The sequence below is a fragment of the Artemia franciscana genome, chromosome 2 (assembly GCF_032884065.1).
Source record: "Artemia franciscana chromosome 2, ASM3288406v1, whole genome shotgun sequence".
Lineage (NCBI taxonomy): Eukaryota > Metazoa > Arthropoda > Branchiopoda > Anostraca > Artemiidae > Artemia > Artemia franciscana.
Window position 1 is genome coordinate 27931322 of NC_088864.1, and position 25033 is coordinate 27956354.

A 25033-nucleotide genomic window follows, 5' to 3' on the forward strand; every position below is an offset into this window, starting at 1 on the left:
TATCAGCAGCGATTATATACACTTTTCACTGCCTGTATTTAAAGGCAAGTTTAAACGAAAACTGAAAAAAAATGTTTTAATAAATTTATGTTCTTACAGCAAAGCATTTAGAGAAGATTCTATACACGCTTAGAATTTAGTTTTAGGCACAATTGTTTGACTCAGGATCAGACTCATACTTCGTTCTTCAAAACTTATTGTTCATCAGTTTTCAATGAAAATCTCAGATTATCTCTGAAAATCTCCAAAAACTGTAATCACCATTCAGTGAAAATCGCCATTTTCACAACAGACTCGGTTGTTATGTCAGCTACAGCAAAACCACAACAATATTCACATAAACCATCCGCACTAAAGTTTAAAAAATAAATGTTGTTCATTTCATAGATTTAGGGTGCATTTTGTCGAATGGGATGTAATATTTTAGTGCATGCTACGGTCCGCCATAATGCAAATATGTGATACCTGTGAATGATTGTGACTGATGTCATAACAGATGATAGTTATATTTTCATGATTAGTCCTTTAATTTTGTATATTTTCAGTTAATTCAATAGCCTATAATTGACATGTTTTAGAATTTTTGAAGAAGCCCCCCCTCAAACATAATTTTTTTTTTTGAAAGAAATATGTATGTCCTTCCACAATCGTGAGTTTTGTAATCTAATACCTCTAGACCTGCCCTCGATATAACATTCACTGAAAAATCTTAAGAATAATTATGGCGAAAAGGACCAAGTGTTTTCATTTCTTTTTTTTTTCAGGTAAAACGAGGACAAAAGACAAGTATCGGGTTGTATATACAGATCACCAAAGGTTAGAACTCGAAAAAGAGTTTCATTATAACAAATATATCACAATCAGAAGGAAGTCTGAACTGGCTACTGTGTTAGGATTGTCGGAACGACAGGTACGATGAATTTTGAAACTTTGTTTTCGGATTTAATGACATAAATAGTCACAATGGAAACGATTTTCAACGTAAATTATAAATCATAACATCAGAAATTTTAAATGCCTTTATTTAACTTTCTTTGTCTGGGTTGAATTTTTGTGCTCAATATTTTCCTAGTTTTCCTGGTCTGATTGAGCTTAAATTGTTTAAGGTGTTGATTTCCAATGGCGATTCATCAGCCTGTCATCCCTCAAAAATTTCTATCCCCCTCTCAGTCACTACCACCAACTTGTAGCAGATTTGTTGGCATATCCTACCTTCTTTCCCCTGGAATCAGATAATGGCTTTCATTGTGTTTTTGGTTGGAGGATCTAAGCGGGCTTGTTTTCCAACCAAAACACAGCTCCCTCTCCCACATACGCCCAAATTCATAGCATGAAGCGGGGAATGTTGTATTTTGTCGGACCGGAAGCATAGAATGATTCTACTCTGCATAATTGGAGGACCTAAGTGGACTCAGGGCACTACCGACAGCTACTCCCTCGCCAACGTTTCAGAGGAAAGGTAGACAAATTGTAACTTGTTTGAACCAGGATCATACAAGGATTTTCAAACTGTACGATTGGATGTAAAAGTGGAGCAATGGCCTCAATAGGCTCTGCATTGAGTGTGTAATAACGTGGTGCCTGAAGCCGCACCTGACCTTATATGCCAGATTTCACTTAAAAAATTTTAAATTAGAAATAATGACTAAAGATGACTAAGATGTCTAAGGACTAAAAAATGGAAATAAAATTATTTTAAGTTTCTATCTCCAAATGCTCAAAAGCGTAAAAAGAAAAAAGGAAAATTTGCTATCCGGAGAACTTGAGAATCTTGAAGACTAGAAATGAAGACACGAGGCACTTATGCGCTTAAGCTGCGACTTAGCGGCGAAAAAGCGCCAGTTGTGGGAAACCAATGGAAGACGAAGTTATCTTTATAAGACAGGCTAGTGGAAAATGCACCGGCTAGTCGCGAATAACAAGTGACAAAGCAATTTATTTAAAAATTGACCATGCTTCCATTATCATTATTATTTTTTTTTTAATAAACCAGTGTTAATAATTGTTCTCGGCCATTGTCTCGCAAGATTTCCAAAATGGTAATTTTTTTAGTAATTATCAATAACATGAAGAAAAAAGGCAGAATCGGAAGCTATATTAGAGTTATGATCTTGGTAATTTGAATTTAGCGCCAAAACCCACTGGCCAGAAACACTTCCCCTTGCGGGTTGATTTTTTTCATCTGATTCTATCCAACTCTTGTCTTCTCTAGAATAAAGGTCTGGTCGCTTTCCGTAAGTCGCAAATAAACAATAGAAAGCAAAGCAGGCTTCGCTTTCCAGCTAGCGTAAAAAGGCCTTACACGTCTTGAAAATATTTCGTTTCTGGTTATGTTTGAATTTCTGTTTCATTGATCCAGTTTCCATTAGGCCTGCGTTTTCTTTTCCTTCATTTTTAGAAGTAACACTCAAGACGCATGTATTTGAAAGGTCCTTGCGACTTAAGAGAAGCTATCAAGATGTTCCAGGGCTCTATTTTTTTACTGTTCTACTTTTGTATATGCACAGATCTCCAAAGTCACTAGTTTCTAGCGTAATAAATCTACTGGTTGAGTGGCCTAGTAATGAATGCATGGTTTTTGCCTGGATTCACGAGCCTATAACTCAACACTAGTGTTGGTCTCTATTTACTGATGGCTCGTATTACGCGATGGTTTGAATTGTATTTCAATATTTATTTTTTCACTCTTTTCTACCCAGGACATAAAACTAAGGCAAAAAGATGAAGACTAAGCACCTACTGAAAAAAAACGAACCTTGTCAATCCATCTGGATTTGCGTATTTCAGCTATTTAAATGCGAAAAGGTTGCGGTCTAGCGGTAAGGGGAGTAAGGAACTGAGTGTCTAGGGTACAGAATTTGAAGAAGTAACATTTTCAAAACCAAATCAGTAACACAAATACTGAACTTTGCCCCAAAGATAAATTCCCCAGATTTTTCCTATTGTTTAAGCTAGGATAAATCAAAGCCTCTTCAAAAAGTTAATTTAAAAGCATGCGGCAATTGAACTGACTGACAACAAATGTCATTTAATGACAGTCTCAGTAGCGTAATTTTGGTCAGGTTCAAATAACTGACGATGTGAAAGTGAATCCTTGGTTAGAAAAACTCAAAAAGTGATTATGATTTAACAATCTTTCCGAAATCGTTTGTTTTTCCTCTCTAAAGCAGTAAACTGTAATTGATTCGTCAAATGGAACTCATACCTACCGAACGAAGCCACATTCAGGGAGAGGGGCATACAGGGTTTGAACCCCTCCCCCAAAATTTTTGTCCAACTCATAGGACAAACTCATGGCTCCAGGTCAGATTTTAAAAACTATCGGCCAATTTCAATTACGTCTATTTTTTGCCGAGTGATGGAAAAGTTGATTGTTTCACGCGTTCAAAAGTATTTTGACGGAAATCGTCTTTGGAATCCTGCTCAGCATGGTTTTCGAAAAAATAGGTCTTGTAATACTCAGCTTCTTGAGGTTATTTTGGACTTTCAACGTTTTGCCGATTTAGCTATACCCTTTGACTGCATTTACATCGATTATTAATGATTATTAATAAAAATAATTAAAAAAGATAATTAATAATTATTAATGATCTGCCTTCCTCTGTTCAGCATTCTACTGTCAAGATGTTCGCGGGTGATGTAAAACTTTATCTACCAGTACGAGACCAAAACGATGTGCAACTTTTACAGGAGGATCTTGACTCTAACTAATTGGTGCAAATCTAATTCCATGTTCATAAACCCTTCTAAGTTCTAAGTGTGTTGTTCTACACTATGCTCGTAAACTCTCCCCTGTGCATACTTACCAGCTGTCTGGCATACGAATCCCTTCTAAGGAAATAGTGCGTGACCTTGGCGTTTACTTTGATACCCAATTGAAATTTGATAAGCATGTTTCGGAAATTGTAAAGAATGCAAATTATCGTTTATCGTCTATAAGGAGAAGCTTTAGTAGGTTTAACCTTCGTAATTTCTTACTATTATACAAATCAATGATCCGCCCTCTTCTTGAGTATAATACTTCTGTTTGGTTTCCATTAAGTCTAACGGATGAGCATAGGATAGAAAAGGTTCAGAGAAGGGCCACTAGATTGGTCCCATACCTTCAGCGCCTTTCCTATCCGCAGAGACTTTCTAGGCTTCAACTCCCGTCGTTGAAGTTTCGTAGACGTCGCAATGACCTTGTAAATGTGTTTCGTATAATTAAAGGAGTGCATGATGTTGATCCAAATTTATTTTTTAAATTTAGCCATTATCACTCTACTCGTCAGCATGATTATAAATTATATCCCCAAAAACCACTGAAAAAAATTGGTCAATTATCTTTCGTTAGTAGAGTTACCGGACCATGGAATGGTTTGCCTTTGGAGGTTGTCGAGGCAGCGAGTATTCGAATTTTTAAGAGTGCATTAGTAAATACGCCTTTTTATTTAGACGCTTTTGTTGTGTAGTTTCGTGCTATTTAGAAGTTTTTGCTGTTTAGTTTGTCGTTGCCAATTTACTTTAGATTAGTATTATGATTTTGTGTTTTTGCGACAAGCATTGATGCTTACCGCTATTCATAATAATAAATAAATAAATAAATACAAACGTAACAAAAATGCATATAAACAAACTGTATTTTGTACCCCCCCCCCCCCTCCCAGACAAAAATTCTGGATACGCCCTTGCTGTTGAATCTTTAATAGAACTGTTCAAAAAAAAAATCTAGTCAAAACTGAGTGGATTGCTGAGTGATATTAAGTTTTGCAAATAATAAAAAAGTAAGCAATTCTCTGCCAATTTATCGCAGAAATTACTCTTTCCAGGTCAAAATTTGGTTTCAAAACAGACGTGCTAAAGACAGAAAACAGATGAAGAAACGAGAAGAAGTGACAGTAAAAGAAAAAATAGATCCCATGTCCTACCATCCAATTCAAAGTATGCCAGTGATGCCTATGGGCTTAGGTATGGTAGAAAAACAAGAACTTCCTGAGCCTGTATTACAGCAGCAAGATCAGTGATACCTGCTGTGTCAGCGTGTTGCGCTACTAAAGTCGCAAGACGAAAGCTACAGTATGATGATTATTCATCCAGGGTATTCGACTGGAACAGCTGGTTCTCCAAAATAAAATTACGTTTTACGAGACAAATACAGAAGGACATTGATTTGTCGTTATAAAGACGAGCGTTTTGAAGTCTTATGATTAATACAGGCTTGAGAGAACGTTTTAAAAAGACTGATATAGTAAATAGCGAAGTACTTGCGGTAATTTAAAGTGTATTTGAAGTGTATGATTAAAATTTCCAGTTCGTGATTTTGGCCTTTTTCAAATAAACTGTTTATGTTTTCTACATTGCTTATGGATTTATGTTTTTGGACATGTACACGGGATATTTTTGCAAGAGATTGCATATTTTATTGAGAATTAGCTCTGTCCCAAGTTGATCTTAGTATCACGTAGAATTCACGTAGCAAGAACTGCTGCCTGAGTTTACAGGCTGCCTGATTTCCCAGACCCAAAATTAAAAGTAAAATTGTGTTGCCGCTTATTAGTATCGAATTGGATTGCCGCTTACTAGCTATAGAAATTTCTTCATCCTTTCAAATCTTTTCGCTCAGGTGCAACATTAGCTGAGACTTAAAAACCATTAGATAATAAGATTTTTTTGAACCAAAATTACTTCTAGTCATTCTGTATGCAAGGGTCTGTTAGTCTGTTATACAATTCTTGAATTACGCGCAACAGCTAAACTATTTGATATTAAAGCTGTTGGTAGAAAAGATAAGCTATTCAAGAAAATAAATAATCATCTTAATAAAAAAAAATATTACTTGAAGATAATTTGGTTGAGGTAGGGCGTAATCCAAAGTGCCGAGATGATAAGAAACCCTACAAATTTAATATCAGCCAAGAGTTGAAAAAGGGTTAGAAAATGAAATAATAGAAAAGAATAAAACCATTTCAAATTTGCGAAATAAATTTAACACTATGAGAAATAAAGATATTATTGAACTTTAGAAATACTTAAAATCAAAACAGATTTAACTGCTGGAAATTTATAATTATATGAAAGATAAAGTAAACAATTATTCCGATTAACAAGTCGAGAGTAATAAAAAAGTAAATGAGGAAACTCAACAACTCAATCGATATTTAAGTGGTAGAGGCATGGTTAAAAAGGAAAGAAATATTGACATTTGGAAAGAAAAAACAAGAGAAGTTCCAGATATCCTAAAGTGTATGTTTAAAGAAGAAGAACGCGATAATAATTTAAGTATTCAATAGATTAGAGAAAATTTCCTTACAGTTGATACTTCAATGAATGCAAAAGGAGCCAAATTTGGACCACTTTTTGACTCTGTTGTTAAAGATCAAACAGTTCGTGGTAACACATCAAACAGTTCGTGGTAACGAACTATAGTAAGGAGCGATCCGGCTCAATAGTAACCGAAACTCAAAAAAATGGAATATCGATACCAATAGTTACATCAACAGAATTCCATTTTAATGCTGATTTTAAATAGCTAAGTTTCATCAAGTTTAGTTTTACCTATCAAAAGTTACGAGCCTGTGAAAATTTGCCTTTTATAAGAAAGGGGAAACGCCCCTTAAGTGTGGTAGAATCTTAGCAAAAATCACACCATCAGATTCAGCGTATCAGAGAACCCTACAATAAAAGTTTCAAGCTCCTATCTACAACAAGAGCTAAGAGCTCATATGGCGCTTGTGACGAGGTCGGAACAGCCAAAAGATCATATGGTATGAACTCTAGCAAAATTCTAAGAATCAATTGATTGCTTTATAAGGAAAATCAGAGGCTTAATGCCGTTCGGGATTTGAAATAAGAGCTCTGAGTCACGAGGTCCTCCTAAATATCAAAATTCATTAAGATCCGATCACCCACTCGTAAGTTAAAAATACCTCAATTTTTCTAATTTTTACTCTTCCTCCATTTTCCCACCAAGTTTCATCCCAATCCCTCCACTCTAAGTGTTTTCCAAGATTTTAGGTCCCCCCCCAAAAAAAACCCAGTGTCACCAGATCCGGTCAGGATTTAAAATAAGAGCTCTGAGACTCGATATACTTCCAAACATCAAATTATCATTAAGATCCGATCACCTGTTCATAAGTTAAACTTACCTCATTTGTTCTAATTTTTCCGATTTAACCGTCCCCCACTCCCCCCCCCAGATGGTCGAATCGGGGAAACGACAATTTGTAATTTAATCTCGTCTGGTTCCTGATACGCCTGCCAAATTTCACCGTCCTAGCTTACCTGGAAGTGTCTAAAGTAGCAAAACCAGGACAGACAGACCGACAGAATTTGCGATCGCTATATGTCACTTGGTATATACCATGTGCCATAAAAATGCGGAATTTTGCATTTTATGCCACAAGGCAAATCACGGATGCGTGTTTATTTGATTTTTTTCCCCAGGGGTCATCGTATCGACCCAGTGGTCCTAGAGTGTCGTAAGAGGGCTCGTTCTGACATTAATTAAAAGCTCTAGTGCCCTTTTTAAGTGACAAAAAAATTTGAGGGCACCTAGGGCCACTCACACGCTCATTTTTTCCTAAAGTTACCGGATCAAAGTTCTGAGATAGCCATTTTATTCAGCATAGTCGAAAAACCTAATAACTATATCTTTGGGGACGACTTACTTCCCCAGAGTGCTCGTGGGAGGGGCTGCAAGTTACAAACTTTGACCAGTGTTAACATATAGTAATGGTTATTGGAAAATGTACAGACGTTTTCAGGGGGATTTTTTTGGTTCGGGGGAGGGGTCATAGGGAGGAGGTTATGTGGGAGGAACTTTCCATGGAAGAATTTGTCACGGGGGAAAAGAATTTCCATGAAGGGGGTGCAGAATTTTCTACTATTTAAAAAAATGAAAAATAAATATGAAACAGTTTTTTCAACTGAAAGTAAGGAGCAGCATTAAAACTTAAAAGGAACAAAAATTATTACGCATATGAGGGGTTCACCTCCTCCCAATACCTCAGTATTTACGTTAAAGTAATTGTAGCAATTTCAAATATTTATTCTACGGCCTTTGTGATTCAAGGGTCATTCTTAAGGAATTGGGACAAAATTTAAGCTTTACTGTAAAGAGCGAGGTATTGACGAGGGGGACGTCTGAACCCCCTCATATATGTAGTAAAAACATTCAGATATAGAAGTTCTTTACGCAAGATAATTTGTAAGTTACGTATCTTTTTAAAAGTTCTAGTTGCCTTTTTAAGTAACAAAAAAATTAGAGGGTAACTAGGCTTCCTCCCCACTCTTTTTTTCAAAATCGTCCGATCAAAACTATGAGAAAGCCATTTAGAAAAAAAAATAAATTAATATGCAAAGTTTTGTTTTAATTATTCATGTGCGGAGAGCCAAAATCAAAACATGCATCAATTCAAAAACGTTCAGACGTTAAATTAAAAAAAAACAAGTTTTTTAAACTGAAAGTAAGGAGCGATATTAAAACTTACAACGAACATAAATTATTCCATAGATGAAAGGGGCTTTTCCCTCCTCAGTGCCCCGCTTTTTAACTGTTTTAAAAAGTAGAGTTGAGAGAAAGAGTCAAACTTCGTTTTAAGTTTTAACTTTGCTCCTTACTTTCAGTTTAAAAAACTTATTTTTTATTTAATTGGTAGTAAAGAGCGACTCGGCTCAATAGTAACCGAAACTCTAAAAAAAAGGAATTTTGATAGGAATTTTGATTTTGATAGGAATTGAACATTAAAAGAATCGCATTTTAATGCTTATGTTAAATATATATATTTCATCAAGTTTATTTATGCCCATCAAAAGTTACGAGGCTGAGAAAACTGACTTTTTTAGAAAATAGGGGGAAACACCCCCCAAAAGTCAAAGCATTAACGAAAATCACACCATCAGATTCAGCGTATCAGACAACCCAATAATAGAAGTTTCAAGCTTCTGTCTACAGAAATGTGGAATTTTATATTTTTTGCCACAAGACAGATCATGGATGCGTGTTTATTTGTTGTTTTTTTTTTTTTTTGTTGTTTCTTCCCCATTGATGATCATATCGACCCAATGGTCCTAGAATCTTGCGAGAGGGCTCATTCTAACGAAATTTAAAAGTTATAGTGTCCTTTTTAAGTGACCAAAAAAATTGGAGGGTACCCAGGCCCACTCCCATGCTCATTTTTCCCATAGTCGCCGGATAAAAATTCTGAGATAGCCATTTTATTTAGCAAAGTCGAAAAACCTAATAACTATGTCTTTAGGGACGACTTACTCCCCCACAGTCCCCGTGGAAGGGGCTGCAAGTTACAAACTGTGACCAGTGTTTACATATAGTAATTGTTATTGGGAAGTGTACAGACGTTTTCAGGGGGATTTTCTTGGTTGGAGGAGGAGGTTATGTGGGAGGTACTTTACATGGAAGAATTTCTCAAGGGAGAAGAGAATTTTCATGAAGGGGGTGCAGGATTTCCTGGTATTTTTAAAAAAGAACAATGAAATGATTTATTATGAAAAAGTTATTCCAAATGAAAGTAAGGAGCAGCATTAAAACTGAAAACGAACAGAAATTTTTACGTATATGATAGGTTCATCTCCTCCTAATACCTCAATCTTTACGCTAAAGCATTTTTTAGTAATTTTAACTATTTATTTTACGGCCTTTGTGATTCAGGGGTCATTTTTAAGGAATTGGGACAAAATTTAAGCTTTAGAGTTTTTTATTAGTAAAAAATATACGTAATGTAAGAATTAACTTACGTAACATACTGTTATATTCTTATATTTTTATTATGTATATGAGGGGGTTTGTCCCCTCGTTAATGCCTCCCTCTTTACACTAAATCTTAAGTTTTGTCCCAATTCTTTAAGGATGACCCCTGAATCAGAAAGGCCGTAGAATAAATAGTTGAAATTACTAAAAATACTTTAGCATAAAGAGCGAAGTATTTATCTACTCCTAAATACCTCGCTCTTTATGCTAAAGTATTTTTAGAACCCATCATATGCAGAGGCGCCATTTGGGCCAAATCTTGGGGTGGGCATGAACTCCATCTGCCCCCCCCCCGATTCACTTTGTGTCGCGTAAGAAAAATCCGGGTTTTGGCAGCACATTGATCGAATATTCTAAGTAAAAATGCATTTTCAGCACCCCGTGTGTTGCTTGGAAATGTACTGTAACCAAATGTGGAACTCAGGCACACCGACCTCTAAGATTAATTATAACAACGAAGAATACAATCAACGAGGTTAAGTGATTAAACTGAAAGTGGAAAATTCAACCAGACTACAGGCTGGCATTCCTCAGCGAGAAACTTTCTTATTTAAGTAAACAATACGTCGGTGAAAGTAACCTTCATTGTTATGCTGAGGGTTGTAACCAAAATCTCAGTGTCCCTTCAGCAGAAATCTTCCAGATCAAATGTATTTACAAAAAGGAAAAACATAACAAGAAAAAAAAATAACAACATTCAAGGTAACAAGGGGAACCGCCGAGCTTTCATCTTTGCAAAACAGTCAACAAGCTGATTATAGTCCAAATTTTTTACCAAACCCTTCTCTGCAAATATCAAAAGGAGGTGACTGAGACGATCATCTCCTGTTGTAGACCGCAGGTAGTTTTTCACTATTTCTAGGTCAAAAAACAAACGCTCATTGCTCGCTGTTGTCTGAGGAAGTGTGGCAGCAATACGAAGTACTTTAATTACTTCTGAGTAAGCCACTGGTAATGCCTGAAGATGGTCGACAGTGTCTAGAAAGTTTTCCGGCTTTTTCTCCTCATTGAGCAAGAAACGCTTGGCAATGCCAGCTTGAGATTCGAGAAGAATACTGTCCATATCCAGCTTGCCGTAAAGAGAAGATAAAAGCTTGAGCAGCTCTGTGTCCATAAGCTTGGTTGAGCTTGGATCCAAGGCTTCGAGCGTACTCAGCACTGGCAAGTTATCTGTGAACCTTCTGTCGTATTCGGCTAGTAGACGGTCAAAAGTTTTGAAGTATTCTTGCTTCATTTCATCCGCCAAAGTAGCAGTCCAATTTCCAGATTCGATTAAATTCTTTCCAAGCGTCAAAGTTGTCACAAATTGTTTCCGATGCTTTGTGATCTTTTGAATTCTTCAAGGTCGTCCTTTCTGACCAACAGAGGAGGGTCTAGTCGCAGGTCCATTCACAGCAGATACTTCAATTTTGAGTTCTGTTGCAAACTCTTTAGCCTTCTTGAAAAGCGATACAAATGAAGCATCTGAACGCAGGTCGGTGAGTTTGCTTCTTGTGGCCTGAATCAGGGTGCGCAATCGAGAAATAACCAAGTCGATGGTGACGGCATGGAGTTGTTGAGACAGCGATTTCGTCGCTCGCGTAATTGCTTCTATGTAGTGCAATTGGAAGATAACAAGGAAAGATTCCATCAAGAAATGACAGGCCAGGAACCGACCTATTTTAGTCTATCAACTTAGAGGAATTACTGCAAATATTCAGAATTTATAATATTAATATAATCATCTAGGAAACGGGCATTTGACAGAACTTGAGAATTAGATTATGTATCTAACCTGCTTTCAAAGTTTACAATGGTTAATAGCAAATAGTGTTATTATTATGGCCGGCAAAGGACCCTTTTTGGTGGAAGTTTGGGCCACCTGGAAAATCTGGGGTGGGCATTTGCCCACTCCTGCCCCCCCCCCAAATGGTACCTCTGCTCATATGCGTAATAATCTCTGTTCCTTTTAAGTTTTAATGCTACACCTTACTTCCAATTGAAAAAACTTTCATGTTTATTTTTTCATTGTTTTTTTATAGTAATGCTAGAAAATCCTGCGCCCTTTTCATTGAATTTGTCTTCCCCGTGAAATATTCTTCCAAGGAAAGATCTTTCTGCATAGCCCCTCCCCTCAACCCCACCCCCCAAACCAAAAAAATCCCCATGAAAACGTCTGTACACTTCCCAATAACCATTACTATATGTAAAGACTGGTCAAAGCTTGTAACTTTCAGCCCCTCCCCCAGGGACTGTGGGGGAGTAAGTTATCCCCAAAGACACAGTTATTATGGTTTTCGACTATGTGGAACAAAATGACTATCTCAAAATTTTGATCCGTTGACTTTCGGGAAAAAATGAGCGTGGGAGAGGGCCTAGGTGCCCTCCAATTTTTTTGGTCACTTAAAAAGGGCACTAGAACTTTTCATTTCCGTTAGAATGAGCCCTCTTGCGACATTCTAGGACCACTTGGTCGATATGATGACCCCTGGGGAAAAGAAAAAATAGAAAAAAAAAACAAATAAACATGCACCCGTGACTTGTCTTCTGGCAAAAAATACGAAATTCCACATTGTTGTAGATTGGAGCTTGAAATTTTTGCTACAGGGTTCTCTGATACGCTGAATGCGATGGTGTGATTTTCGTTAAGATGTTTCCCCCTATTTTCCGAAATATGGCAAATTTTCTCAGGCTCGTAACTTTTGATGACAAAGATTAAATTTGATGAAACTTATATATGTAAAATCAGCATGAAAATCCGATTCTTTTATGTATCTTTTAGTATTAAAATTCCGTTTTTTAGAGTCTCATTTGCTATTGAGCCGGGTCGCTCCTTACTACAGTTCGTTACTACGAACTGTTTGATCAAAGAATTGGAGGGTATCTATGCCTCCTCCTCCATTCCTGTTTTTCCTCATAAAAGACCGATCAAAACTATGAGAAAGCCATTTAGTCAAAAAAATAATTAATATGCAAATTTCGTTTTAATTATTCATGTGCGGAGAGCCAAAATCAAAACACGCATTAGATCAAAAACGTTCAGAAATTAAATATACAAAAACAAGTTTTTTTAACTGAAAGTAAGGAGCGACATTAAAACTTAGAACGGACAGAAATTACTCCGCATATAAAAGGGGCTGTTCCCTCCTCAACGCCCCGCTCTTCACGCTAATTTTTCTTTTTGCTCTTTTAATAAATAGAGTTGAGAGAACGAGTCAAACTTTAGCTTAAAAAGCGGGGCGTTGAAGAGGGAACAGCCCCTTTCACATACGGAGTAATTTCTGTTCGTTTTTCAATGTCGTTCCTTACTTTCAGTTAAAAAACTTAAATTTACAAAATATAATGAATGGTAGGGATAGTTATAGAATTCAATTTTCAACGCGTGTAATATTTTATTCTCAGAAGGATAATGAAGAACTCGCGCCTATTCATTATCAAAACTATTCCTGAATCTGTAATATTAATCAACGCCATCTAAATAGTAATCGCAGGAATGTATATTCATGAGTAATAGAGAATACACCCAGATCAGGGTTACAATATGTGAGAGTAGATGGGACAGATTATCGAACGACCAGAATACCAAATTTTATGGGAATTACTTATAAAGACTTACAAGAATCTGTAAAAAATAAAAGCGCTTGCGTTAGTATAAAAAATAATAATAATAATAAATGCTTTCTTTGGTCAATACTCGCTTATCTTTATCCAGCTAAAAATCATGTAGACAGACCATTAAACTATGAAGAAATTAACTTTAAAGAGATTAATATATTTTCAATGGATATTCAAATATTTATATATTTGAAAACAAAACAGAATATTAAAATTTAATTATTTGAAATAAGTAAAAAAAAGTAGTTAGAGTTCATATTCCTTGAACTAATATCAATGGAAAAACTATAAGATGAGGTGAAGTCACACATACCAAGTTGTCTTAGGATTTTAATTTCGTCTATCAAACCACCTGATGTATTGCTGTTATAGGAATAAATCAAATAGGTTCAAGCACAAGAAGCTTTGTCGATCTAGATCTTGATTTTTTTGCTGGAAAAAGGAAATTTGCTCGAAATGGAGGAAAAAGACGGTAAGAGAAATCTGAAAAACTGTCAGTGACACTTTAAAGAAAGTGTATCTTAGATATTTTGATACCTTTGTGATCAGGATAAGATGGGGCACTTTATTTTGTCTTGGTGGTTAGGATAAAAGTACGGGGACTGCATTTGATCACTAAAGCTTGTACTTATAATTTGCGAGAGGGGACTTTCGGTAAATGGGATAGGGATCACTCTGCTAAAAGTTAGAAGCATTAATCAAAAGAATCATAACAAGTGAAATTATCCTGATTTAGTCTTTGCAAAATGCCCTGTGCCTCAATCAGAAGAAGTTCTTATTCCAATTGTTCCTCTGACCAGCAATCTGATGCAACTGAAGGTTGCTTTGATTACGAGAAGATATAATCATTTTCTTAATAATTTAGTTAAGATCAGTTTAATGACCTCACTAGAGATCTTATCATGTCGATAGAAACTTCTGAATTACTGGCTTCCAGGTCGAGAAACATAAAATTTAGTTGGTCCAGAACAAAAATAATATTTAATTGTGCAAGAGAACATCTTTCGTCGTACTCTCAGCTGACTCCTGAGAAAAAAGGATCTTCCTGAGTATTTTCCAGATGATTGGCACCTTTTTATTGACTACTGTAAGTGAAGCTTAAAATGCGCTCTTTTGCTTAATGAGAATAATTATGGTTCAATATTAATCGCTCACTCAACAGAAATAAAAAAATAATACAATGCTATTACTTTGAGTCTGGGAAAAATATAACACCCTGAACAGCAATAGATGGTTTCTATTGACTCGAAAAGGATAAACTTTCTCCTTGGAAAAGAAATTGGCCTTGCCAAATATCCTTGCTTCTTGTACTTCGGGAAGGCAGAGACAAAACACATCACAAGGTTTGGAAAGGTGGTATAAAAGAGAAGACATGGACACTGCGGGAAAGAATATCACAAATTTCCCCCGCAGTTTCATGAGAGAAAATGATGAGTCCTCTGTTGCGTACCAAGATGGATTTGATGAAGCAGTTTGATGAAGTTTTATGAAGATGTGTTTGATGAAGCAGTTGATAAAAATGAAACATGAAAAAAATGGCATATAGAAGAAAAAAATGCTTTAGTTAAGCATGAAAAAATTAAGCCATGAATATTTAATGACCCACAAATAAAACAGCTGATTAAAGACCCTGACTTTGTAAATTCAATGAAGGACGTTGAGCGAAAATCCCAGATATTGTTTGTTTCAGCTACACAGAATTTTCTGGGCAACTGCAAAGCCAAAAATAGCACATAGATTGTAAATAAGATTTCTAACAGTTTGGGATCCTACGGTATAGTTATTAAGGTCCAACATTTATAGAGCCATTTAAACAGTAATCTTATAAATTAGGAGATATTAGAGAGAAACATGGTAAAATATTTCACCACGATATTAAAAGTATTGACGGCCACTACCAAGGGAAATGGGACACCTAAATGACGACTGGCTATTACTGAAATTGAAGAGAGGATGGTTCCTAAACACATCCAAGAATGCCATGGGAAAAAAGCGTCAGAGGTGTCTACTTAATATTTTCTTTTTAATTGACAACTTTTTCTGTTTTTTGTATATAATCGTTCTTAGCCATGTAATATATGAAAAGATTCATGTTTAATTCTTTTAATTCAAGGTTTCCACTTAAAACTGTGTGATCTAGTAAAGTGCAACATCTTAAAAATTTAAGCTGCAATGCCAACACTGATGACATATTTGATTTCAGGACATGAAATTCATGAGAAAGTTATTCACAAACCTTTGTGTCAAAACTACTGCTGAATCATATTCGTGTACTACCAAGTTATTGCTTGACCTTGTTCAAACTGCCCTCACCACTATTGAAAATTTTCGTGTACGAGCACGCAGAGAAGATAATGAAAAAAAAACTTGACTGAGCTTTTTTACTTTGCATTTCGTTTATTCTATTTAATTTAGTATGTTCTTTTGCTGAGTCAATTAACTACATAAAAATCTTCACTAAGGATTATATAGCAATATTAAAATTTTAAATGACCAGAAACAAACTCATAAAAAGATGTCAAAATGGACCTAAATTTTTATGAATTAAGAAACCGAATAAAAATAAAACATAAATTACAAGCAGGAGGAAATTGAACCTTAGAACAAGCAGAAACTACTACACATTTCATTTGGAAGACTCAGCAGCTAAAACTCCCAGAAAGCCAAAATTTACTTGGTTCTGAGTAAAAATGAAGTATATTTCATATGGTATGTGTTTACTAACGACATTTTAAATACTAATGACATTTTAGAGGAAGTTTATTTTTCTTCATAAACATAAAAAACATGAATTTGATACCATTAATCTAGTTATAATGATTCGATAAAGTGAATTATTTGGTAACTGTCATTTTCAAAACGTTAATTGGCAGTATTTAGAGTAAACTAATTAGATTGTTTTTAGTAATTGTTAAAAAAAAAAATTTTGAGGTTAATTTAAGAGTGTCGTCATCCCAACTATGTCATTTTACATAATTACCAAGGCAAATACGGTATTTATCCACCATGGAATAAAGAGATGGACAACAAAAGGCTTCTCTGCTCTTGTCAGTCCATTTGTCCTAGACAAGTGGACTATTGTAGATTTTACTCTCAAACACTGTTTATTTTTATAGTTCATTTTCCAGTCATCCCTGAAAACTTTGTATTTAAAGCTATCAGCAAAAACTAGCTAAATCATCTTTCATATATAGTTTCTATAAGATAAGTCGAACTTTCAGAATTGGTCCAAGATTACGTTCGTCTTCCAAACCATAAAAATAGAAAAGATAGAAATGCAAGCTACATCTCCGCTAGTTTCTCTATTTGTTCTCTTCTATTTTAATAAGCCCACTCCAGACATACAAGGCTTAGAGACATATAATGGGGGGAGGAGCAAGGGCTTATTGCCTCCTAGAGTTTTAAAAATACATTTTGTGGTATTTTCTTGAAAAAAAATCGAAAAAAAGAACTGACGTATTTAGAAAAGAACATCTTTTGTGTGTTAAAAACTATACAAAATAATTACACCCTGATGCTGTGATCCAGATTGACGGCTAATTTTGACAGCAAATTTTACAGAATCGGACCTTAATTTAATTTTTTATCTGTATAGTTTCGAGCGCCATTTCGCTGTATCTGTGCTTTTGAGCGTTGGGCACCATCTTTAAATTTTTCTATAGGTTGCATCGGATTTATCATTTTGTGTGTTCACAATCATCGTAAAATTAAAAAAATATGAAGTGAGTGAATTCCTTTATCCCATTCAATCTTGATATACTGTAAAAATTTTACGTATTATGTTATAGCCTGCAGGTATTATCGACATTGTCGAACATTTTAGTATATATTCCCAATCTGTTTTTTTTGTTTGGGTGGTAACAGCTAAACTTCAGAGTAGTTTGACAAAATTGAATTTCAGTGCACCTATTAGGCTTAGCTCTAGGGATCGGCTAAACTGACACAATTGAAATGAAATACCTCATAGGAACGAAACAAAGTAGATATTGCACAAGCCTAGAGTGACTAGTAAGTCAAGTGATGCATATAGAAAGTTTGGGGGCCAAGTGAATAATCTGCCTCTTAAGATATTTGTTAAAGTTAAAGTGCATGGCCATTAAAAGGAAACATAGTATCAAAATAAAAACAATAGTCTTACATGACTTTTATTTCATGCTCTTTCCCTACTTCATTATTGCTTTTCTGACAAAGCATCTCCTCTCCCTAGTGGTCCTAGATAGACATATCCCCCCTATTAACATATTTGTTTATTGTTTTTCATCTTGAAATGTGTCATGTCTTTGTTTCTGAGTGTCTTACATTTTGGTTCTAAACATTCATTCAAACTCAATATGTAAAAAGCTGTTAAAATTCTACTTTAGGTAAGCCTGCTTTTGGCTATCTTAAAGGGGTTAGGTTTCGAAAATGAAACTTTCAAGGATGGGTCTACAGACTGAAGTGTGTCCCATAAAGGTATTTTGAAGTAGGCTACTTATCTCCACCCTTTCTCTCTCTGGATGGTTCTGACCTTATGATGACCTTCTAAAATCTGTGTTATTTAAGTGAAACCTTGCAAATTAGATCTTTTGCTTAAACCAAGGGTAAAATTCTACCTAAGCTGCTTTAGGCTATTTTGGAAAGGGATTAGGCTATGTTATGAAAATGAAACTTTCAGAGATGGGTCTGCATGTTAAAGTATATCTTGGGAAGGTATTTTGAAGTATCTACCTCCACTCCTCTCTGTAGAGGGTTGTGAAATTTATCTTTACATAAAATGTTGGTCAATGTTGGTATTACCTGAACAATTGTTTTGGGTCATGAAACTATTGTTAATAGATGCAAACCACAGTAATATACAGCAAAATACAGCAATGGTTAGTTTATGTATTTAATATATGCTATGCTTTATCCCCACCCTCCTAATGTGCAAATATATAGCCCAAATTTGTTTCTAAACTATTACAGATTTGTGATTTCAAATATCCAATCAACAAAAATGGAAATGATTACAATTCTATCTGTGTGAATACAAGAATATTTGGGCTAGAATAGCTCCATAATGGCAAGTTTGCAGTAGTTTTGCAAGAGAGGAAAGATGTTCATAAAGTCAAAATACATCTATTAACAATAGTTTCATGACCCAAAACAATTGTTCAGGTAATACCAACATTGACCAAAATGTCTATTACCTATTGAAATTTAATACCTTCCTAGGACATGCTTTAGCCTGTAGACCTATCCCTGAAAGTTTCATTTTCCTAACCTAGCCCCTTTTCAGGATATTCAAAAGTAACTAATGTAGAATTTGCCAATAAGCTTATAGTAGTTAATCACTTCTAGGAGACAATTGTAATTATTGAACTGTCAACAGCAATGTTAGCCTGCTTTATGAAGGCTATCAAATTTGATTTCTTATTTTATGCATCCAATAGGCATCAATTCATTCTTTCCTGAAGTAGGCCTAAACTCTTTGGGTATTTATCTATTGAGGTAAATTAAAGACCTTCCTGGTAGAACCTTTCTTTAAAGGTGCTATGGAGCTGCAAGATCTTGCAGTGTTTGCAATGTTTTTATGGCACTTGGTATTAACTAAGTGACATATAGCAATCACCAATTCTGTTGGTCCTGGTCTTGCTATTTTAGGCACTTCCAGGTAAGCTAGGACAATGAAATTTGGCAAGTGTATCAGGGACCAGACCAGATTAAATTAGAAATAGTCGCTTTCTCGATTTGACCATTTGGTCAAATCGATTTGACCATTTTTGACCAACTTATGAGCAGGTGATTGGATCTTAATGAAATTTGATGTTTAGAATGATATTGTGTCTCAGAGCTCTTATTTTAAATCCCGACTGGATCTGATGATGTTGGAGGAGGGGGAACCTAAAATCTTGGAAAACACTTAGAGTGGAGGGATTGGGATGAAACTTGATGGGAAAAATAAGTGCAAGTCCCAGATACATGATTGACATAATTGGAACTGATTTGCTCTCTTTGGGGTAGTTGGGGGGGGGGAGTAATTCTTAAAAATTAGAAAAAATGAGGTATTTTCAACTTATGAACATTTGATTGGATCTCAATGAAATTTGATGTTTAGAAGGATATTGTGTCTTAGAGCTCTTATTTTAAATCCTGACAGGATCTGGTGACATGGGTGGGGAGTTGGGAGAGGGAAACCTAAATCTTGGAAAATACTTAAAATGGAGGGATTGGGATGAAACATGGTGGGAAAAATAAACACAAGTCCTAGATAGATGATTGACATAAACAGAACGGATCCGCTCTCTTTGGGGTAGTTGGGGGGGGGGGTATTTCTGAAAAATTAAAAAAATGAGGTATTTTTAACTTACAAATGGGTGATCAGATCTCAATTAAATTTGATATTTAGAAGGATATTGTGGCTTAGAGCTCTTATTTTAAACCTGACCAGATCTGTTGACATTGGGGGGGAGTTGGGAGGGGGAAACCTAAAACTTGGAAAACACTTAGAGTGGAGGGATTGTGATGAAACTTGGTGGGAAAAAACAAGAGTCCTAGATACATGATTGACATAACCAGAACAGATCCACTCTCTTTGGGGTAGTTGGGGGGGGGTTAATTCTGAAAAATTAGAAAAAAATGAGGTGTTTTTAACTTACAAACGGGTGATTGGATCTCCATGAAATTTGATATTTAGAAGGATATCATGTCTCCAAGCTCTTATTTTAAATCCTGACCAGATCTGGTGACATTGGGGGAAGTTTGGTGTGGGGAAACCTAAAATGATGGAAAATGCTTAGATTGGAGGGATTGGGATGAAACTTGGTGGGAAAAAACAAGAGTCCTAGATACATGATTGACATAACCAGAAGAGATCTGCTCTCTTTGGGGTAGTTGGGGGGGGGGGGGGGGGTTAATTCTGAAAAATTAGAAAAAAATGAGGTGTTTTTAACTTACAAATGGGTGATTGGATCTCCATGAAATTTGATATTTAGAAGTATATCGTGTCTCCAAGCTTTTATTTTAAATCCTGACCAGATCTGGTGACATTGGGGGAAGTTTGGGATGGGGAAACCTAAAATGATGGAAAATGCTTAGATTGGAGGGATTGCAATGAAACTTGGTTGGAAAAATAAGCAGAAGTCTTCCCTACATGATTTAAATAATTGGAATGGATCCACTAAATTGGGGGGGGGGAATTCTGAAAAATAAGAAAAAATGATGTATTTTTAATTGGATCTTCATGAAACTTCATATTTAGAAGGACCTTGTAACTAGAAACCTGTCTAAGATACGTGACTGACATAACTGGACTGGATCTGCTCTCTTTGGTGAAATTGGGGGGAGGGGGGAATTTTGAAAATGAAGGTATTTGTAACTTACAAAAGGGTGACCAGATCTTAATGAAATTTGATATTTAGAAGGATCTTGTGCTTTAAAGTTCTAATTTCAAATTCCGACCAGATCTGGCGACATTTGGGGGAGTTGGAGGGGGAAATCGGAATTCTTGGAAAACATGAAAATTGGGGTATTTTTATCTTACAAATAGATGATCAGATCATAATGAAATTTGATTTTTAGAAGGAGTTCATGTCTCAGAGCTCTTATTTCAAATCCTGACCAGATCTTTTGACATTGGGGGGAGTTTGAGGGGGAAATCTTGGAAAAACACTTGGAGTAGAGGAATCAGGATGAAGCTTGGTGGATAGAATAAACAAATGTCCTTGATACGTGATTGATAGAATCGTACTGGATTCGCTCTCTTTGGGGGAGTCGGGGGGAGGGGTTCAGTGATTTGGCGAGATTGGTGTTTCTGGACATGCTAGGGTGATGAAAATTGGTAGGCATGTCAGGGAGCTGCACAATTTGACTTGATAAAGTCGTTTTCCCAGATTCGACCATCTGGGGGGCAAAAGGGAGTGGAAAAATTAGAAAAAAATTAGGTATTTATAACTTACAAGTGGGTGATCAGATCTTAATGGGATTTTGATATTTAGAAGGACTTTGTGACTCAGAGCTCTTATTTTAAATCTTGACCAGCATTAAGCCTCTTATTTTCCTTTTTAAATCAATCTATTGATTCATAGAATTTTGTTAGAGCTCATACCATATGATCTCTTGGCTCTTAGCTCTTCTTGTCTCATCACAAGTGCCATACAAGCTCTTAGCTCTTGCTTTTTATTTCAACTAATTTGGGCTCAATACAAACAACCAGTTATAAAAGATCTAAAGCTGAACTGGCCAGCCATGACAAAAACACAGATTATAAAGACAAAAAATGGCTATGGCCAGTAAATGAAAAAAAAAAAAAAAAAAAACTACAAATCAAATAAATATTCTTCAGTATCTAACAAGGTGTCTTCAGCATTAAAAAAAAATTAAAACTAAAATATATATGTATATAAGACTAAAACAGAATAACCTAAAATGTGTAATATACAATTACTTAACATTTACAATTTGTAGCTACCTTTATCAAACCAGATAAGTAACTGGGAGTTATTTTTGTGAGTTGATGAAGGTAGCTACAAATTATAAATGTTAAATAATTTTATATTATATATTTTGCAATAGTCTATTTTAGTTTTATATATAATTTTTAGTTTTCTGTTTTGTCTTTTTTTTCTATGCTGAAGACACCTTGTCAGATATGGGTGAAATATTCATTTGATTTTTGTTGTTTTCATTTACTGGTCATAGACCCATTATTTTTGTCTTTATATTCATTCTTTGTGTTTTTAAACACCAGTTTATATAGAGAAGGAGATCTACACCACCAGACTAAGCAATTATCCAAATTTTCACGTTACTCCTCAAATTACACCTTTGTTAATCAGTCAGACACACATAGACCATGTTATATCTAATAATTATTGAAGGCATTTTCTTTTCAAATGAGTAGGCTATTTAAGGAATTTATGCTTCATTTTGTCCCTAAATATGCAAAATAGCAAAAATAGTATGTTCACAATTGTTGTGTAAAGGAGTAAGAGTAGGATACCTTGATAACTTAATATAGATTTATGTCTCCATGTTTGTATTCTGGAAGTTGTTTCATAAAAGTATATTTATTCTAGTAAATAGGACACAGCCTGATCTAGGTCGTGAAGCATAATGTTTGTATTTTTGTACATTTATAATATAAGTAGGGGTTAAACAGCATAGTTGATGTGAAATAGATTTGAAATATTTGTTGTGCTATATAAAACTAAAAGTAGTGTAAGGAACTAACTTTGCAACATCAAAGCCCTTGATATTAGTCAACTGTTAATGCAATGACTTTGTGCCATCTTTGAAAATTGGTGGGCCATGCAAAAAAAAAGGGAATTATTTACAGCCCATAGAAGTTCTTTCCATCAAAATTAAAGTCCAGATATGGGTCTCAAATTTTCTTTGGTTTCTGAGTTCACTAAATTCCATAAATCCTTTTAAGCTATTTGAAGGAGGTAATTTACCCTACAACATCTTCACGCCCTTATATCTATGGAAATTTTACTTTTCATGGATTTAGGAAAATATTGTTCGAGGTGAATAAGATTTTCCAGAATTGATCTACAACCTTAGTAGAGACCTGAAAAGATATGTTCAGCCTCTACTCCTTTGTAGCTTGTTATGTTTATATAATTCTAGGAAAACTAACCCTGACTAAAATTTGGCTTCAAATTTAGCTAAATTTGTGAACTGTTCTCAAGGCCTATACAGTTGAACTAAAACACACTAAGCTGAAGTTGATTTTCTTTTTTTGGCCAAAGTAACTTTTTTGTTAGAATACCCATAACCTCTTGAAATTTCTCGTTATTATTCAATGTGATATCATCAATAGTATATAATTTTCTCTTATAAACCAAATGACTTTTTAAATTCACTTTTAACAGTTCTATAGTTTGTATCATTGGTGCTTCTCTGAAAATAGGTCTATTTTTTGAAGTCTCATTTCACCTCAGTATTAGGGTCACTAAACAACAGTGCTGTCAACTTTAGTTTAAGTCAATTTCTCTGACTAAACTAAATGAACAGACTAACACTGAATAGTGTCCCTTCATTACTTTGATGATGACTCAGGGAAGAAAAACACACCCCTTACCATATACCATTATGATGGGTCCCACAAAGCTATTTTTAGTAACCATGCTGAGATCTTGGTGTCCTGATTGATGATTAATTGCAATTGCACTTCTATGCATAAGCAACTATTGCAAAGACTGTTCAAAAATTTGGGATAAGCAGAGAAGATTTTCTAGTAAATCTCCAGCTGTCATGACTTAGCTACACAAGAGTATTTTGACCAAGACTAGGGTTTGGGATGGTTATTCTGTACTCAATTAATAAAACACAGCAAACTAGTCTAGAATCAGTCCAGAGGATGGCCATGAAAGATCTCCATAATGTCTTGAAAAGATTAACATGCCATCCCTGGTATTGTAATTGTAAGCAAGCAAGGTGAAGTGATAAAATACAAGCTTGTAAATGATGAAGATACAATTCTTGGGCTTTTTCAATCCGACGATTCAAAGACAACTCCCTCAGAAGCTTACCCAGAACTGAATAAATGCCAGATTGAGAAACAAGCTCTTCTGTAGTAGATTAGTCAGCTTGTAGAATTCCCTTAGTAAAAAAAAAAAAACAAAACAAAACAACAAAAGAACAACCACAAGCCCTTACCAGTATGTGTGTGTTTGTCATCAATTGATAGCAAGTGGCTCAACAAATCATGGCACTCCTTACAACATTCCATGGATGATAAGTCATTTATCATTGTTGAATGAAGATTTCCATTGGTTTTAGATTTCCAATGGCTTCTCAATTTAGAGTTATTGGGTAAAATCAATTATTTTGTCCAAGTTAAAGTTTAATCTTGGTCTTTTCATTGTTGCAGCATCAGATACAACCTAGTAAAGAATAAACTCTAGCCTCTTGTAACAAAAATTTTGTAAATATGTTACAAAAGAACATAACTGAGGAAGAATCACTGTTTGAAACTGATTAGGAAATGGTAATTCTTATTTCCTTAAATCCTAATGGTAAAAGTTTGTCATGGAAATGAAGGAAATTCCAAAAAATAGCCTCAAGCCCCTCAGAAATAAGGCTGGATTTAAGGGAAAACTGCACCATTGGAAGCACCATAGCCAAAAACTCTATGTAAGACCCTTACATTCCTTAATCTTGAGCAGCAAGGAGATTTACTCCACCTGGAAAGCAGCGAATTGTCTCTGTTTTTTTTTTTTTTTTTTTTTTTTTTTTTTTTTTTTTTTTTTTTTTTTTTTTTTTTTTTTTTTTTTTTTTTTTTTTTTTGCAATTCAAAATGACTTTGGTTTATTTAATTATTTGATTACATAAAAATAGTCTTTCATGGAACCAGGGGATATATATATATATATATATATATATATATATATATATATATATATATATATATGTAAAGCAAATTCTTCTGATTTGTCAAGTTGTGAAGAATCCTAGCCATTAGGTCTGGGGACATACTTATTGTGTAGAAAGACAGAAAAACTACTGGCCTTTGTTGCACATTTGGGACTTTATGCTATTTAATTTTTTGACAAAAGATTCTGGTTGAGGAGATATTACAGTTTAAGTAGGACAATTTTGATTTTCTGTAAAATATTTACAAGAAGTAAACTAAAATTGTTTAGGAAAAAATTTTCCATTTCAGGTAGCCCATAATGTATTGGTATGAAGTGTAGCCATTTTTCTTTTTATTGAATTTTAATGTAAGAATGG

At 35.0% G+C, this 25033-nt stretch overlaps 2 protein-coding genes across 3 annotated transcripts in view; both read left to right on the top strand.

The window, feature by feature from the left end:
* LOC136039534 (homeobox protein CDX-1-like) overlaps positions 1–5334 on the top strand; it is a 41042-nt gene extending 35708 nt beyond the window's left edge. The window contains exons 2-3 of the mRNA XM_065723341.1: positions 765–910; positions 4809–5334. Coding sequence (XP_065579413.1) covers positions 765–910; positions 4809–5003 — 341 coding nt within the window. The 3' untranslated portion in view covers positions 5004–5334. The remainder of the gene's footprint in view (positions 1–764; positions 911–4808) is intronic.
* LOC136039563 (large ribosomal subunit protein eL24-like) overlaps positions 1–25033 on the top strand; it is a 126417-nt gene that overhangs the window by 84393 nt on the left and 16991 nt on the right. The window contains exon 1 of one of the 2 annotated variants that reach the window (XM_065723407.1): positions 16949–17061. The exons of the other annotated variant lie outside the window; for it this stretch is intronic. Within the exon in view, the coding sequence (XP_065579479.1) occupies positions 17057–17061 (5 nt within the window). The 5' untranslated portion in view covers positions 16949–17056. Of the gene's footprint in view, positions 1–16948; positions 17062–25033 lie in introns of those variants that run through there. 2 annotated transcript variants of the gene reach the window in all.